Raw genomic sequence first — 18321 nt, 5'->3', positions numbered from 1 at the left:
ACATATATCATGTGATATGTAGAAAACATGTGCTTTAATGTCAATTGAAATTGAACAAAAGCGTTACAAAAAAAATGTGTCTTTGAAGCCCCACGGTATTTAGCTCTTGATCGAAATTATTCTTCAAACACTGAAAAAAATGGACGAAATACAGCTATTTCATGACTTACTTCAAATTAATATAATTTCTTCAGGTTGGATGGTCCACATTAAAAAGCTTAACAGGCTGCATATGGCCCCGGGGCCATAGTTTGCCTATGCCTGCTTTAATGTGCTAGAAGGATACATACATTTTCATTTAGAGATAATAAAAAAAAGACTTGAGAGATAGTTCACCTGTTTTCTTTTTTTTAATTGTAATAGAGCTCTATCATATACATACAGTACAATATGCTCAAGACAGACTTCATGGCACATCCATTTTGCGTTGAACACTTTGCACTCGCTGTTATTGCTGTGAGGCTACAAGTTAGGTGACCGTTGGAGTCATGACGCACGCTCGGGGTTTGACAAAGCAGGTGGACCGACCGCAGTTTGAGGGGGTAAGAATAAGGTTGCTACAGCAAAAACACATGCACCGTCAAGTTATATGATATATTCTACCGAGTGGGTGGGTTACACTTCCAGCTACACACAGCAACACTGGACGAGGGGCGGGTCGGTGTGTTGTTGCCGTCTATTAAATCCCCTATGTTGCTGTTTTTGCCTTGGAGTACGCTACAACAGTGGCTACCGTGATCTGGAAAGCTGTGGGAGGGCGCGTGGTGCCTGTAACCCCGACCCGCCGGTTTGTCGACTTTAGATTCTGAAGAGCTGCCGTCACAGGCTTTAGACTCTCATTTTAAAGGTCCCATATTAGGCAGAGTTTCTGGAAGCTGTGCTTTTTTTCCGATCTTCTCCGCTTTTTTCAGGCAGCGCAATGAAAACAGTTCTGGAAATCAGCCCTTTGCGATGTCACATTGCAGGAAGCTAAGCTGAATGGGTTTTTTTTGCGTGAGGCTGCAAACAGAGGGCTAAATATGTTGGGTTGTTTTGTGGGATCTGTACAGCCTGTTTTGTTTTTTTCCTACAGATTATTAACTGCGTGTGGCTGCTCCACTGTTCTGATAAAATGAGCTGAATATGGGACCTTTAATGTTTCTCCGCAGCCGTCAAACGCGTTGCAGTTTTTTGTTTTTTTCGCGGTTGGACCAAAACTGTGCAGATCCCAACGGGAGTTGAGAAATAATGGTGCGCGAGAGGATCTACTACTCACGTTTTCTACTGTAATACAACTTTACTGTCAATACTACAGGTACAGAGCACTGCTAGGCTATTCACATATATACACACACTCTGCCGCGTGTCTGTGCAGAGGCTTGATGTATGTGTGTGTGTGTGTATGCGCGCAACTTTTATCCTCCCCTGCCCCCCACATCCCGCACTGTGGAGCACGTCTGATATATAGAAAAATAAACCAGTGATAGACTACAAAACGCCGCGTGCCGCCGTCTTGCAAAAAAGTGCTGCTTCTCTGTTCGACCCTGTTATTTGTCCTCTCCTCTGAAATGAAAACACAGTCATAGAATGACTCGTTCAGTCAGGTTACTTAAAAAAAGGGAGAAGAAAACAACTAGAAAAGAAGATAAAATCATTTTATCCACAAAAAAGTTTAAAAATATAGATATTTAAAAAAAAAAAAAAAAAAAAAACAGCAAGGAGCAACAAAAGACCCAACATGACTGCTAAAACTCACCAGCTGGTCAGTTTTCCCTTATATCACCATATATTATTTGTAGCGCAGTGTGCACGACACGTGTCGGTACTTTATATACATTAGACCTGTGCAAAAGTAGAGCATGTGAGCGCAATCCGTATCTTCGTCTCTAAACGTCCCCCTGGTGTCCAAATCTCGTCCGCAGACAGAAAGTGCTTGACATACTTGGCATCTCCTCCTCCAGGAAGGTTTGTCACGTCTTTGAAAGTGCAACGTCGCCATCTGGACTTTATCCCCAACTATCAACTGCAAGTGCAAAAAAAAACACCCGACCAAAACAAACAAAAAACAACAACATTTTGATGCAAATACAGTACGTCGATGAACCGGCGTTGGCTGGAGGAGACGACAACCTTCCCGCCACCGCCGACCTCTAGATGACCTGGCAGCAGCTGTGCGGGGTGGGCGTGCACAGCAGACCCTCCTTGGGGCTCCGGTGGATGTTGACCGACAGAGTCTTGTCGCTCAGCGGCATCTGCAGGACGCGGTTCTTCATGTTGCGCTGGTTCTCCCTGGCCAGGTCCAACTCCCCGAGCCTCAGCGTGCCCCTGCAGGGCCCCTCCAGCAGGGGGTCGGCCAGGGCGTCTCCCGCCGGGGGCCGCTGCCGGTACGGGTTCCCCCTGGGCGAGGGCCCCCCACCGCCGCCCAGGAGGGACACCTTGTCCAGGCTCCCCGTGGAGCCGCCCATGCACATCCTCCACACGGGCCGCTCCTGGTTTTCCCCGGCCAACACCGTTCCTCCCACTCCACTTCCCGCGCTTCCACCGCCACCGCTGCCCCCGGTGGTCAGGTTGTGGAACTGGGAGCTCAGGCACAGGCTCATCAGCTTCAGGCTCTCTACCAGGCCGCTGGTGGCCTTGGTGGTGCCCCTGCCCTGGCCTTGACCCTGCCCCTGGCCCAACCCCGGGCTGGCGCAGCTGGATGACACCCTCCTCCTCTTCCTCTCCTCCTTCCTCCCTTCCTCCTCGCCGCCGTGCCGCCCGGCTGCTGTCGCCGCAACCAGCCGGCGCTGGCTCTCCGTCTCCTCGTCGCTGGTCTCTGAGCCAGGAGTGGCGGCGGTGGCGCTGGAGCTCGGCGTAGATGCTGAAGGGACTCTGGAGTCGAGATTGAGGCTGAGGCTGGGTTTGGGTCCACGTAGCTCTTCCTCCTCCTCCTCCTCCTCATCATCCTCTTTCTCCTCCTCGTGGATCTGGTTCAGAACTGGGGCGCTCATACGGGACGTCAGCCGACTCCCGGCGGACGAGGACGCGGACGGCGAGGATGAGGAGGTCTTGCAGCGGAGGACCACCGGGGTGGGCAGAGCTGACGGTGGCAAACATTTGTCTTCACCGCCCTCTCCCTCCTCATCCTCCTCAACGCTGAAAAGACTGGGGCTACGGGGTTTGCAGGGGCCAGCGGAGGTCAGCGAGCCCAGCCTTAGTGGGTTGGGATGGGGCTTGGTCAGGGAGCGGAGGCCCCTCTCTTGGTTCTGCCGGACTGGCTGCTGCTGCTGCTGCTGCTGCTGCAGGCTGGATGTCTTTGTGCAGCCCTCCTGCCGCTGGCTTAGGTCCAGCAGGGCCGTTTTGGGTCTGGGGCCTTTGTGGAGGCTCTCGGCGCTGCGGGCAGGCGACTGCGGCCCCCCGGGGTGGGAGATGGCCGGACCTCCCAGGCCGTTGCTGACGTCCTGGTGAACATCCACTCTAGTGGGCCAAGACTGCCTGCAGAGCAAATAACACATGCAGAATGGGACATTAAAATGATGAAATAATAACAATGATAATAAGAAAATAAAAAAATAAAAAGGGAAAGGTAAAGGTGTGTCACATGTGTACAAAAGAGGATTCGGGCCACAAGAAGAAAAAAAATTACAGGAAGGAGATATTTTTTTGGTTTGTATTTCGAGTCGAAGTAAACAGGAAACTGGCGAAAACGGAAGTGCTCCACTAGGCTTGTGTGCAGAGCCTTTCGACTTTAATCACGAAATTTCAACTTTATTCTTGAAATGGAAACTTGAAAAAAATATTCCTTCTTAATACTTTTTTTTCTACTCTTGTGGTTTTAATTCTCCTCTGTACATGTGAACCACACACACATGCAGCCATAATGAAATACAGATTTCCTGCCTGCGTTTCAGGCTGTGAAAGACTATGAAATACTAAAGATTCAAGATAACATAGTTACGTCACTTCCACTGCATCACCTATTTGCTGTCCACTGACGCTTTCAAGTGTCCATTGTTCTGTTTTCTATTTTTACACAGTTTTGAGCCAGGAAAATTTTGCACACTTTTGTAGTCTGAATGCACCCCCTGCATAAACACAGACATTCAAAAACTAAAATAATTAAATAAATAAACAAATAAATCAATAAATAAATGCATACAATGCATTTCGGACATAATTCCTAATAATTCCTCATAAATACTTCCTTAAACACACACACACACACACACACACACACACACACACACACACACACACACACACACACACACACACACATTTTTCTTATTCAAAAGTATTAGCTCATTTAGCAAATATTCTAAAGCAAATTGAAGACAGACTTTCACAGCCAAAAGAACACAGCTATTTTTTTGCCGCGTCACAGTGACGTTAATTTTTTTTTTTTCTAAACGCGAAACACCAGAGCTGCAGATCCAAATTCTATTTTCTCCTCTCCGTCTGTTCTTCGTCTTCTGCTGAAGGAGAAAAAAAAAATGCCCTCCCTGCTCGTCAGCTGTCACATGCGTCTTCTGCGAACTGACAATGTGCAGCAGTGCAGAGGCAGCACTCTGTCAAGTCTGTCTTTCCCTGTGCTCGAGCGTGTGCGCGCATATGCGTGTGTTTGTGTGTGTGTGTGTGTGTGTGTGTGTGTGTGTGTGTGTGTGTGTACCTGAACTGGGCCTTGCTGGGGCTGGGCGATCGGGTCTGGCTGTGTTGCTCCTTCTCCTGCTTGTCTCTCAGCATTCGTTCAGCCAGCAGGAAGTAGGTGGCTGTAATGTGGTTGTACTGGTTGGACTCCAGCGCCCTGGGGGGGGAGAAGGCAGACATGAGCAAGCGACCGACGTGCACGTGTACACACACACACACACACACACACACACACACACACACACACACACACACACACACAAGTCACACGTGCAAGTGCCATCACTTTGGCCATGTGTCAAAAAAGAGCAACGATGAGGAAGGAGGTTTTAATTGTGACTGCCAGGTGCTTTCCTTTCATTGAATTAAAACTGTTGATGTTACTTGAGGCTTCACCCAAATTTCCAAACAAAACCTCGTTTTGGGCCAGGGAGGAAGGCGGTCTGCGACGTACTCGGTGATGGCGTCACGGTCGGCGATGGCACCCAGCACCATGCGCTGGATGATGGAGCTGTGCTCCTCCTCCGACAGGCTGCGATGGGACACCAGCGGGGTGGACAGCTTGGTGGCCGGCGACGGGTCCACGCCCTGCAGCCACTCGTGCCGCTCGATCTCGTCCAGCGTCGCCCGCTTCTTGGGGTCCCGCTGCAGCATGTGGGCGATGAGCCTGGAGGGGGGTAGACACCAAAGCAACAGGAGCGCCGTCAGAGAGGAAAACAATCTGACCATTGTTTTTGTTTTTTTTTGTTTTTTTTAACATCATTGGATTTTATTTTAGCCTTCATTTGTCTTTCTCTCTTTTTTTAAAAATATTACACTACATATTTTATGAACCGACCGCATTGCCTATCTATCTATCTATCTATCTATCTATCTATCTATCTCTGCATGTATATAGATGGACAGATAGACAGATATAGATGTAGATAAAGATATTGATTCAATGATATTTTTGCACGAGATTTCCAGACCCACGAATTCAACATGTCACTTTGTGGTTGCAGACGAACTGGGCGCAGATGTGCAAGGAATTTGAAGATGCTCTTGCACGTGCACAGCGGATGGACCAGTTTTGAAACCGGATGTTTGAGCCCGGTCCGGCTCCTCTGCCTCCCCAACCCCTCGGGCCCTGCGGCGCCGCTAAGACCCTCGCTGTGTTAAAAATAGAGGGCCCATTTGAAATGGTGCATTAGATACACTTAACGCACCGCTGCGTCTCTGAGGCTGCTGAGCGCCGAGGCAACAGAAAAAGAAAGTGAGGGCCTCTGACAAGAGAGGGCCGGCCGGACGCACTCTCGTCGCTCTCGTTTTTCTCCTCTTCCGCGTGTCTGCGGACATGAAATATGCAGCGCCCGCGGGGCCGCTCGCCCTCCGTACTCACTCTCGGCATGCGCGGGAGATGTGCGGCGGCACTGTGTATTTGCAGTCCATGATCATGGTGAGCGTCTCGCTGTCGTTGGCCTCCTGGAAAGGCGGCTGACCGCACACCAGCATGAAGAGGATGACGCCCAAGCTCCAGATGTCTGCAGGGACAGGGACACACACACACAAACAAGGCACTGAAGTCGCTGCATTCGTAAAAAAAACACTGAACGTGAAAGGTAAGACGCAAGGAGAAGGAAAGGGCGGCGGAAGTTTAGGGCGAAAGTGTCCTTTCTGCTTCGTGACCCACATTTTATGTGAAAGAGAAGAGAAAAGCACACAAGCGCCGTCTCCCCTGCGGTTCAACTGGAGCACGAATCGCATTCGATCACAGTCAGTAAATACGCACTGGGTCGGGACACATCTGTCCGACCAGGGGATGAGGCTTTGCCTTGCTGTCTGCCGCCGGCGTCTGGCACGCACACACACACACGTGCGCGCAAGCACACCCCCACCCATCCCTACCCAACCCACACACACACACACACAGGCCCGGGAAAGTGGGTTAACGTGTTCATCCCCTCAAAGCTTCACACAAATGCTAATTTCATGGAACAGTTGCCTTGGTCCAATTATGCACTTTAAAAAGAGCATCCTTACTGCTGCAGGCGCTCGCTCGCTCGTTGCCGCGCTGGTCAGTGGGCCAGTCTACTGACACACATTCCAACAGCCGCGCGTCCACACCAAGGCCTGCTTCGTTTGCATGCCAACGTCGACCTTTTTTATGACAACATCAGCAAGATCTGGGAGTTTCAGGTGTGGCGCACCACAAGCCATGAGTGGCGTATTCACAAATGACTCGTTTTAAAATAGAGAATCCTCATTTCCTGGCTGCTCACACTTTTTAGACCAAGTATACCGATTAATTAACTCCATCAATGTGCAGGAATTAATGGCCATGATGCAATAATGTTGGCGTTATTACTGAGTGCTTTTGTTGTGCTTTTATGTGTCTACAATACTGCAATATATAGTTATTTTAAAAGATAATTAAAAAAAAAAAACACCTATGCTGTTCTATAAATATCAGTGTTCATTTAAAAACCTATATTAGTTACTGACTTTTCCTCTTCTATTAATCTCTGTCTGCAAAGCTTACTCACTCTCTTTCAGGCCACATTCCAATTGTCATCTTTTTAACCAAATGATGAGTAAAACAATCTAGATAACTGATGGGAATCTTGGCGAGTAAAAATACTGCTATGTGCTCATACACACTGCACAGAATAGAATAGAACAGATGTACTTGATTGATGCCAAATTGCGACACTACACTGTTGCAACACTAAAAACAATACAAAAGTAAACTATCCAGTCATTACGGTAATTCCAAGAAGCCTTCAAGTCAATCTATATACAACAGAATGATGTGCTAAAGACAGTTGTCTTGTGCAGAGGCAGGAGTAAGCAAGGTTTTATAAACCATCAGAGCAATATTTAACTTTCAGTGCAGATCAAGTCCAGAATATTATCTGTCACACAGCAGGGAAGAGTTCTCGAGGGTGATGCTTATAAGCAGGAAGGATTCCCTGAAATTTGATGTGTTTTAAAGTTCATTCAGCACAAAAGGGCAGTCCAGTGGCTTGAGGTCGACTCAAAGTCAAAAGTCAATGGACAACTCTGCTGCTGTTTCTAAGAACGGTCCAGTATGAAAATAATATATACACAACTATGAAGACATACAAGCGCAAACCGCACTGCGAACAGTGGCTTTCAGGCCGACTCATCCCTGCAAGTGATGCACCATCAAGGCGTCATCATATCAGGATATGTTGGTGGTTTTCAGCCGGCAGCCAGCTTGCTGTGAGCCGGCGACAATCTGCTGCTGACGGAGGGATCGAACGCTGGCGCCACTGTAGCCACCCGCCCGCCTCCTCCGCCGCCGCCGCCACCCTGGCCAGCGTTGCCTAGCAACCGCGACCCTTCCCTGCCGCTTCCTCGCCGCGTCGCTCTTTGCGTCAGCGCTCGGCCTCGAACTTCCTTCCTGGAGAACTTTATTTATAAACACAGATGGCCGACAACGTCAACGCAAGTCCCGTCGCTCTGGTTAATCGCGCGGCAACGGCTGGAGGGGTTGTGAAAGAGGGGGGTGGGAACGCCCCTGACCCTCCCACCACCACCGCCTTGACACTGTGAACCCAGAAAGGAGGCGGCCGAGCGAGCCCACATCCTGTTCTGCTCGATCGTTATGCAATCCCCCCCTACACCCACACGCACACACACATGAAAGAAGCCCTCCCATTTGTGCACGTTCATTATGCACTTTAGCGCTGTGAATTATGCATTGCGTCCAGGGTGCGTTCTTGCGTGCTGCTATTAGGTGAGTTTAACTCCGTCGAGTCGACAGGAACGAGCACAACTGCACGTTTTCAAACTCCCACTTAGCTGCCTCCCAAAGTGCGTCAGAAGTCATTTTTAACGCGCCGTTCTCCGTAATCCAAACGTGTTTATTTACTCGGGAGTTGATGAACGTTCCGGTATCTCGGTAACAAGCCCACGCCGTGACATTTGATATCGCAGCTCCGGAATGAATAAGGAGGCAAATCGAGACTTGTGAAGTGTGGAGTCAGCGCCGGTGAGAGAATGATCGAACTTGAAGGTCACGACGCGAGCAGCAACGTGGTCCAGGTGTGTCCTAGCGAGATCAGTCTTTAGGGCCGTTCCCAACTTTTCTTTCCCTGCGTCTTTCAAATTTTGACACAATGCAAAGAATTCAATTGTGTCATCTCACTAGCTGCGTTTCCATTACCGCTAGAATGACACAAAAACCTAAATACTACCTAAATAAAAAACTAGCAATGGAAACACCTAAACTTTGAAAAACCTCTCAAATATGGCCAAAAGGTTTTGACGCTCTCATGAGGTGGTTTTTCAGACGTATCCATGTAGAGGTATATGGCAAAAGTGTCATGGAAAAAGCTTTTCGCAATTTCAAGTCACCGGATTTGACGTACGGGGTCACGTGACCAGTTCACTTCAAGTGAAAATGGCGCATTATGTTTGGACGGAGGAGGAGATGGAATTTTAATTTTAATATTTTTTACAAGTAATCAAAGAAAAAAAATATAACAACCATTCTTGACAGCAGCACTTCACACAGTTCAATGGAAACCTGCAAACCCGCAATTGCACTTTGTCAAATATTTTAGAAATATTGCTTTTATTTTGAAAAAAAATGTCATGGAAACGCAGATAATGTCTATTGTTTCTGCATTTTTGGACACAGGTTTTAAAGAAAAAAGTATTTCAGGTCTATTTTTCCTTTTTTAAGAATACAAGCAAAGGCACCAGGAAATACTGAGTTTATGTTCGTGTTCCTTCTTCACAGTGGCTCAATTTTATTCTTAACGCTTTGCCTGAAGGACCAGATCGTGAGAAACCATCAGACGTAGTGTTTAACCCCCGACATCAAGGCATAAAGAAACAGCCTAACATTCTAAAAAATCATTTCCACTCAGCTATCCTGAGCCCATGTGAAAGCGGGCTTGACAAACCTTTTACCAGCAGGAGCGTTTGACACTTTGAAATCACAACATCACGCGTTTCCTCTCCCGCTTTAATTGCTCGCTCCCCGCATGCAGTGCAGGCGACTCTTTATTTTGGAGCGCAGCCTCCTCTCATCTCATCCCTTCACTCGCTCTTCTCATCTGCTATTTCCGGAGCTTCCTCAAACGAATGAAAAAAAATCTCAAACAGGGTCCGGCTGAACAGAACCAGGACCGGGGGGGTTTGGGATTGATCCCGGCAGATAAACTGGGCTCGACGCCAGGCGGCTAAAACTCGGCCTCTGGCCGGGTGTCGGCTGTGGCGACATCCCAGGACGGAGTGACCTCACAGCACCCCGATGTCGGCGGCCGCCATCCACCCTGCGTCACCCCAGGGTGAAACACAATAGCACGGTAAAAGTCTCCCGCCTGAGTGAATGATCACGGCAGGGAAAAGACTGATGAACAAACTGGAGCAGGACACACACACACACACACACACACACACACACACACACACACACACACACACACACACACATATGCACTCGCACATGTGCACACATACACACACGCACTTGCAAACGTAAGCACACACAAACTCCTGTGCATACACACACGCGCATGCATATACACACTTACACACACACACACACACACACACACACACACACACACACACGCACTCACGCGCACACACACACTCGCACTCACCTGCACACACACACACACACACTCGCACTCACCTGCACATACACACACACAGGTTGAAGACAAAACAGAAGGACAAACTCTCCCCTAGCTGCTGAAGCCACATTACATCAGAAACTATTCTGACTCCACTTTGAAAGATTTGCCCGTTTCTAAAAAAAGACGGTGAGGAACAGCGGAGACACAACAACAGCGACTCGCAAAAAAGAAGCCAGACGGGAAAAAAAAAAAACAAAAAACAGAAAACCGTGCCACTCCGTCGCAGTGGCCTCCAGGCGGACCCATGCCATCTCTCTCTTGTTCCTCGCTCCCTCTTTCTTCTGCTCTCTGTTTTCTTTTGGCTTTTGTTTTTTCGCATGCACACCTCCTGTTTCTTTTCTTTTCCTATCAGGTTTGATGCCTTAGCGGGCGGGCAGCGGCGGCCCATCCATCCGAGGCCGCAGCAGAGGAAGGGGTGAGGGGAGAAGAAGGAGGAACCTACTTTTTCTGCAGATTTTCTGCAGGGCGTGTGATGAACGTGGTTGGAGAATTGTGATGCGTTCAGAAGCATCGTGCATCAGAAGCCTTATAGGAAGTGGCAGTACTGCGCATGCCCCAATGGGGGCAGCACACTGCTGGAGTAACCTGGAAGCCATTTCAAAATTGTGGACTTCTTGTGGGTTGGTGGGGTTTTGTTCTAGACTTGAGGGTGAGGGTGGGAGGACCAAAGTGCCAGACTCCAAGGTGGCGGGCCTGGTGGCCCATTCATTTCAGTGAAGTTGCTCACCCAGTGCATACGCCGAAAAAGTTTTTGAGTTCCGCATTAATGGGCTCATAGAACATGCGCCATAGTGTCACTTCCCATCATGCCTCTGAAACTCTTGTGATCTGTTTGGCAAAATAGAACAATTCTGGTAGAATGTCCCTTACAAACACATCAGTACACAGCCAATCAGAACGAGCTCCATTGAAGCGCTGCGAGCCAACCCAGACCCATTCACTCACCCACGGCGGGGGCGTCGTACTCGTCTCCCAGCAGAATCTCGGGGGCCGAGTAGGCCAACGAGCCGCACGAGGTGTTGAGCGTCTTGCCGGGCTGAAATCGGTTGCTGAAGCCAAAGTCGGTGAGCTTGACGACGCCCTGCTTTTCGAAGAACACCACGTTCTCCGGCTTCAGGTCCCTGTGGACCACGTGCAGCCGGTGGCAGTAGGAGATGGCGTGGACGATCTGGGCAAAGTAGCACTTGGCAACCTTTTGGAGGGGGTGGAGGGGTGATTGGAGAGAGAGAGAGAGAGAGGGATTTGAAGGGAGGCCTGTTGTCTGTTGACAGTGACGTGTCTGCGGGCTGAGGTTTCCGAAAAAGAAACTCAAACTCAAGATGTGGACCATGTTGACTCACATCCATCCTCCGAACATAGCCAAGTACCACCTCATCTATTTTAGCATTCTCTTTTAGTTAAGAAGAACACATAAAGACTAACCAACATTTTTTTTAAAGGTTTTAGTTCAGCTAACTTAAAGGTTAAGCGTGTAATAGTTGGAAATTCTGAAGAAGAAGTCATCAAGTGGTCACATGCAGCGTCTTTTACTCCCCCTCCTGAGCTTGCCAGTGAGCTACGATGAGCTGTGCACCCAAACCTGGATACCTCTTCCACCTTCTTCAGTGGTTTATTTTAGGAAACGCACTGCCAGGCAGGCTGGATTGTCCACACCAGGCTTCCTTAGAAATATGGCAGTGCAAGATGACAGCTAACTAGGAGTAAGACCCTTGCTATGTGTATGTTCTTATTTATAGTTGAGAACTCTTCTAAGGGTAGGAAAACCAAATTACTTTTACTGTACTGCGATTATACACATGTATTAATGTATTTATGGGTAGTATATTAAATTTTATGGGAAAAAAACTTGATTTATACAAAAAGCATAAATCAAGCCAAATATTACACACTGGACCTTTAAAATGCCACTTGGAATATTTTCTATATGCCAGTAAAGGCCGCAGTTAAATACTACAGTGTTCAAAAGCGCTATATCAGGCAAAGTTGGCAATTTTTGTGATGTCATAATGGGTATATGATACTTAACCCTCTGACCCCCTAACCGTCTGACAACACCAGCAGGAAGCTCTGCATAATATATAATACACATTTAAAAATATAAATACATTAAAAATATATTGGAATTTTCTTTGGATAATTAATGGGGAAAAGCTGCTCCACCAGAGTCTGGGACAAAAAGATCTGAAAAGGGGTAGAATAGGATTAACATATATTTCTCCACTATTCTGGTTGTAGCCACATTTTACCTCATCCTGAAGCAGAAAACATATGAACTTGAAAGTTTGGAAGCTCAGAATGCACAGTTCATGACGTTCTTCTAACTACTTTCAAGCCTCTGACACCCAATTCCACCTGAACTGTGATTACTTTCATTCTTTCGTGTTTTCAGTTTCTTTTTCAAGGACCATTATGAGTCGTTCCCCCGCCAGCTGAAGTACTGAATCTGCGCAGCCAATGCATAGCTGTATTTGTATTTCGGTGCCCTGTGTATCTTTCTCTGCTGGCAATCTAAACACAATGTTCCACCTCGGAGGATGATAAGATTTATTTCCATTGGTTCTACTGACGACTGGCCCAGGATGTCGCTCACCTCCTCGCTGAGGCCCCCGTCGTGCTTCATGATGCAGTCGTACATGTCGCCGCCGTCGCCCAGCTCCAGGATGAGGTAGAGCTTGGTGGCCGTGTCGATGACCTCGTACAGGCGCACCACGTTGGGGTGCTGCACCATCTTCATGCAGCGCACCTCCTGGAAGAGGTGACCTCTGGCCACCGGGTCCAGCTTCATTTTGTCTATCACCTTCACCGCAACCTGAACAAAAAAGGAGAGTTACATTTTATATTTTCGATGATCTAGAAAAGCCACCCTTAGTATAAAATATATATAACATAACACATTTAGGTATTTAACATTATTTTCTTTTGCCACATTAAGTCACATATCTTGGTCATATATTTGGTGTCTTCAGTATGTATTTACAGTGTAGAAAGTAGTAAAGATAAAGAAAGGTGTGTCCAAGCTTTTGACTGGCAGTATATATATATATATATGACTGGCAGTACACATATATATATATATATATATATACATATATATATATATACATATATATATATATATATATATACATATATATACATATATATATATATACATATATATATATATATATATATATATGTATATATATATATATATACATATATATATATATATATATATATATATATATATATACATATATATATATATATGTATATATATGTTTATCGTGAAAATGTTTGGCATTTATATTGCAGGACATAACATAATTCAATTAAATAATTGAAATAATTTATTTACTGGACATGATAGAAAGTGGAATAAATTCGAGGGCTTTGGAATAGGATTGCGACACGATTTCATGACAGAGGAAAAAATGTGGGTCCTAAGACTCCACCAGTTGAGAACCACCAACTTAGAAAATTGGACGACGCTGAAGCATTTCGCAAAGTCAAGATGACCTGACATTTGACAGTAAAGCGGTCAGGTGGTCAAACCTTTTCTCCGGTGAAGACGTGCCGGGCCAGTTTGACCACAGCAAAGTGTCCCCGGCCCAGCGTCTTGTCCAGGTCGTACAGCCCGGCGATCTTCCCATCGCGATGGCGCTTCAGTCCGGCCATGGCTGCCAGTGGATGGTAGATGGGTGGGGGTGGGGGGGGTGATTTCTGTTGCCTGCTGGTTTCAATTTACTCCATCTCCTTCTTGGGTGCGAGCTCAAACGGTGAAGGGGCTTACGGTCGGCTGTGCGAGGCAAGTTGCGGGTCTCTTGGGGCGTCCTCAGGTCTTCAGAGATAAAGCCCACTGTCACATGGCAGTGGCAAATATGTCAGTTCAATCCCATCTTGTCTGTCGTATCTGATGAGCGGAGGGTGGAGAGAGAGAGAGGGGGCGGGTGAGGAGGAGGAGTCAGTGTTCACACGTGCATGCTGACAACGAAACACATGAATGAATCACTGGAGATAATCTGGCTGTTAAAAATAATCCAGACGGGATCATGAATGGTTGCACAAAAATGTTAGCCGCTGAGAAAAGTGGGTCTGGCCCACAGTCAGTCAGACGGACTGAACTCAATGGAGCCGCACAGGTCCAACACTGTGAAGATTTTTGCCGGTGAGGTTTTCAGAAAAAAATTAGCGAGTGCGAAAAAGGAGTTTGGCTAAAACCAGCTGACCTAAATGTGGACATCACATCCCATCGGGAACTTCCTATTTAGTCCAACCTCCCATTAGTCCGACAAATTGCCCATTAGTCTGACCTCCCATTAGGCTTAGGGTTCGGGTTAGGGGAGGTGGGACCAATGCCATGCTCCCATCCGATCAACCATCAGGATGTCTTCAAACACTTCATGATGTCAACATTGCTAGATTTTAGGTTTGAGATAATGCTCAGCCATTTTGCCATTTCCAACCAAATGAATTGAGTTTAAGAAATAAGAAAAGCATAAACATAAAAAAGCACCAAAGGAGAAAAAAAAGAAGAGGAAGCAACCGTGAGCCCAGCTAAACTGATTAGCATGGATGCCGCACAAGCAACCATCCTGCTGCAATTGTGATTTATGGTCGGTGCAACTTTTCATCTCGCCCCACTCCTCCACCCACCGGCTCAGAATCGCACTCGCACGCACGTCTTCACCGGAGGAAACCGAGACGGCCGCTTTGTGTGAGAGTGAGGCCCGTCTGCATTGTGCGGCTCGGCACTTCAGAGTTGGCAGCTGTTACCGCAGTGCATCGCTGTAATGACGGGCAGCGCATGACAAACATCTTTTGCTGAACTGATAAAAAGTTGTCAACTCACTTAACTGCCATTAAGTATGACTGCTCCACACTGGATGAGAGAGTTAAGCGTTTTTTGCAGGCATCTCAGTAACAAACATTTTGTAAAGTTATGCCTAATGTCTAATAATAATAATAATAATAATAATAATAATAATAATGTCTAATAATAACTTTCTACTTTTTGTATTGTTTTTTTAGTGCTGCATCAGTATAGTTTCCCAATTTTGGATCAATAAAGTACATCCATCCATCCATCCATCTATCTATCTATCTATCTATCTATCTATCTATCTATCTATCTATCTATCTATCTATCTATCTATCTACCTACCTACCTATCTATCTAATGGCTCTTTCCCAAATGGCTGTGTAAAATGAATCTCGGTGATTTGGGTGGGCATTAAAAGGTACAGGTACAGTACTCAACATTAGAAGCACCTCACAGTGTTTACAAGTTTTTCTACCACATGTTCTGTGGTTCCGTTACATAACATCTGATACGGCGCTCCCTGCCTTTTAGCGTTTCAGTTGACAGAAGCCCTCGTGAACAAACAAGCGCCGATGGCAGTTGCAACCCTGCGCTGAGTACCAGATGAGGCCACAGGTTGCTTCACAGCACCTCGATTACGAAACACAACCTTCGGGCGGAGGCGCGGCGCTCGTTGCCCTTCCAGGAATTTGCCCTCTCGCCAGACACACGGCCTGAGTGGTAACCCTCACCTGAGGGTGTGTCGCGCTTATCTGGAATTTGATGACAATGCTGGCACAGCTGCCACAGCTGTTAGGAGAGGGCGCGCCCTCCCAACGAAGCAACTGTTCCATCCTGATTGCAGTGCACCTTTTGTCTTGGTTAGACATGGTAGTATTACTTTTATTCTTTTTGTTATTACCACAGAACATACACTACCAGTCAAAAGTTTATTAAAAGCTTATTAATCTTTACTACTTCCTACACTGTACATACAGACTACAGCCATCAAATGACCAAGATATGTGGATTAATGTGGCAAAAGAAAAAAATATTAAATACCTAAACATGTTATGTTATATATATTTTATATGAAGGGTGGCTATTCTAGATCATCGAAAATATAAAACTGGTTTGAGTTATTTCACACTTTTTTGTTTAATACATATTCCATATGTGTTCCTTTGTAGTTTGATGCCTTGAGTGACAATCCACAAAGTAAATAGTCATGAAAATGAAAGAAAACCCATTAAATCAGAAGTATGTGTCCAAACTTTTGACTGGTAGTGTACATATACAACTGGTATTGGTGTTGTGGTATCGGCAGCTATTTTACAAGTATGTGTAGAGTACTCAACCCCAGTATGGGTACCTATACCCGATACTGGTATCGGTGCATCCTTAATTAAAACACCTGGTTCTGGAAAGCAACCCCTTGTGATGTCAAATGGGGCACCGATGCCTCTTCCAGATGAGTGACAAGATGGCATGCGGCCTTCGATTTCATCTCCTCGCCAACAAAGTGTCCGTGAAACAAACGTGTATGGTCAGTTTTAGCAGAAAAGCAGAAACAAAGCAGAAGGCTGCAAAGAAAGGGCTAAATAAACAGGCAGCTTTCTGGAGAAGTACAAAGGTTTCAGGCTGATTAACCACAATGAACAATAATTGCGTAGAGCACTCAACCCCGGTATCAGTACTGGTATCGGTGCATTACTGAAAAATAATATACAAACATCAAGGCCCTCCACTAAATATAAATATAAATATAAATATAAAAAAGCCTAAAAGGAAGACCTCGCTCCACCTGCGAGACGGGGAGTGAGTCATCTTCCCTCAGAATAGGATCTCTGACATCTCTGTCTGCGCTCTGTCAGGGCTAATCTCGACACAGCTGGACTCTTCTTCATCTCTCACTGACAACATGTAGGTGCGAGAGCCCGCGCGCACACACACACACACACACACACACACACACACACACACACACACACACACACACATACACAACACAACACAACACACACACTAAGACCAGCTCTGGCACAGCATTAAGGCTCACAAGACAGGTTAGGTGAGATCAGGTTTGGTTGTTGAGACTCAGTTCAAACACACAACCGTCATCTGTGCCGTCGGACAACAACAGAACGACGTCTTGGAGATGAAAGCCAGAGACTGAGATGGTTTGGACGTGCACAGAGGGGCAGTGAGTGTTGCTGCAGGATGCTGCTGAGGCAGGAGAAAGAGAGAGACATGTGGAGGGAGTGAAAGAGGACGTAAAGTTAGTCTCTGTGAGAGACAAGAAAGTCGAGTGGTTAGTTGCGGCTTCCCCTGAACGAGGAATTTTTATTAGTGTGTGTGTGTGTGCGTCCAAGTCCAAGCGATGGGCGCCCAGTGACAAAAACCAGTACCTGTCGTGCGTGCATTGAGGTCAGTGGTGTAAAAGTGTCAGAGGCGCCCGTCGGCGTATCAGTTGATTTACGAGGCAAGGTGTGTTTGTGTGTATGTGTGTGTGTGTGTGTCAAAGAGGGTGGCGCAAACACACAGTGTCAAGGGTCAAGGACCTGCTGTTACTGTAATAGCAGCTCCAGTCTCGGGTCGAAGGCTTGAACTCGGCCTCATTCCGTCTGCTTCAGTCGGTCAAGGCTGCTGGCAAGCCAAAGGAACACTTTCTAAAAAATATTTTTAGATTTTATTTTATATTGTTTTCCCTAAATAACAGAATTACTGAAGTTTAGAACCGCTGCTGATAATGACAGCAACATCACCATTTAAAAACAAAAACAAAAAACAACTATATAAATATAGCAGATCAGACCTGCATCACTCCAAGAATGTCAACACTGCAAGAGACAGAGCTCCTCTCTCGGCCAGAGTGGTGCCCGCTGAATCAATAATGGAGCAATACGGTGATGCACAAGAAGACAAAAATCCTTCCAGTGCTCGCTTGATGAGCATCACCACCAGAATAATACAAGGAGTGAAACCAGTCACTGTTGCCAAAGCCATGGCTGAGCAGTTCCATGGTATCAGCATTATTATTGCTGCTGCTGCTGCTGCTGCTGCTGCCCATATGGGACCCCTCCGCGGTCTTGTCAACACGCCTGCTGGCCGCATCCACAATAACATGTAGGAGGTAGGTGCAGACCGGCCTGCGCCAACAGCAACACGGACGCGGGCAGAACTGCGGATGCGCCAAAGTGTCCGATTTAGGATTAAAGGGCTAACTTGACACAGCAACAAACCACCAGCACGGCCGATCATCACAACACAACGGCT

General features: G+C 46.8%; 1 protein-coding gene across 1 annotated transcript in view; it reads right to left on the bottom strand.

Moving 5' to 3' along the window:
• Window positions 1-326: 326 nt before the first annotated feature.
• LOC142890983 (SNF-related serine/threonine-protein kinase-like) overlaps window positions 327-18321 on the bottom strand; it is an 18338-nt gene continuing 343 nt past the window's right edge. The window contains exons 2-8 of the mRNA XM_076030370.1: window positions 13800-14157; window positions 12853-13071; window positions 11208-11454; window positions 5987-6128; window positions 5060-5272; window positions 4628-4762; window positions 327-3453 (exon numbers count right to left, since the gene is read on the bottom strand). Coding sequence (XP_075886485.1) covers window positions 2130-3453; window positions 4628-4762; window positions 5060-5272; window positions 5987-6128; window positions 11208-11454; window positions 12853-13071; window positions 13800-13922 — 2403 coding nt within the window. The 5' untranslated portion in view covers window positions 13923-14157 and the 3' untranslated portion in view covers window positions 327-2129. The remainder of the gene's footprint in view (window positions 3454-4627; window positions 4763-5059; window positions 5273-5986; window positions 6129-11207; window positions 11455-12852; window positions 13072-13799; window positions 14158-18321) is intronic.

Source organism: Nelusetta ayraudi, unplaced genomic scaffold, assembly GCF_046127955.1.
Source record: "Nelusetta ayraudi isolate G7.1 ecotype Tasmania unplaced genomic scaffold, CSIRO-AGI_Nayr_v1 ptg000027l, whole genome shotgun sequence".
NCBI classification, from domain to species: Eukaryota; Metazoa; Chordata; class Actinopteri; order Tetraodontiformes; family Monacanthidae; genus Nelusetta; species Nelusetta ayraudi.
Note: the sequence above shows the minus strand (reverse complement) of the source record. Positions and strands in the feature narration are given on the sequence as shown.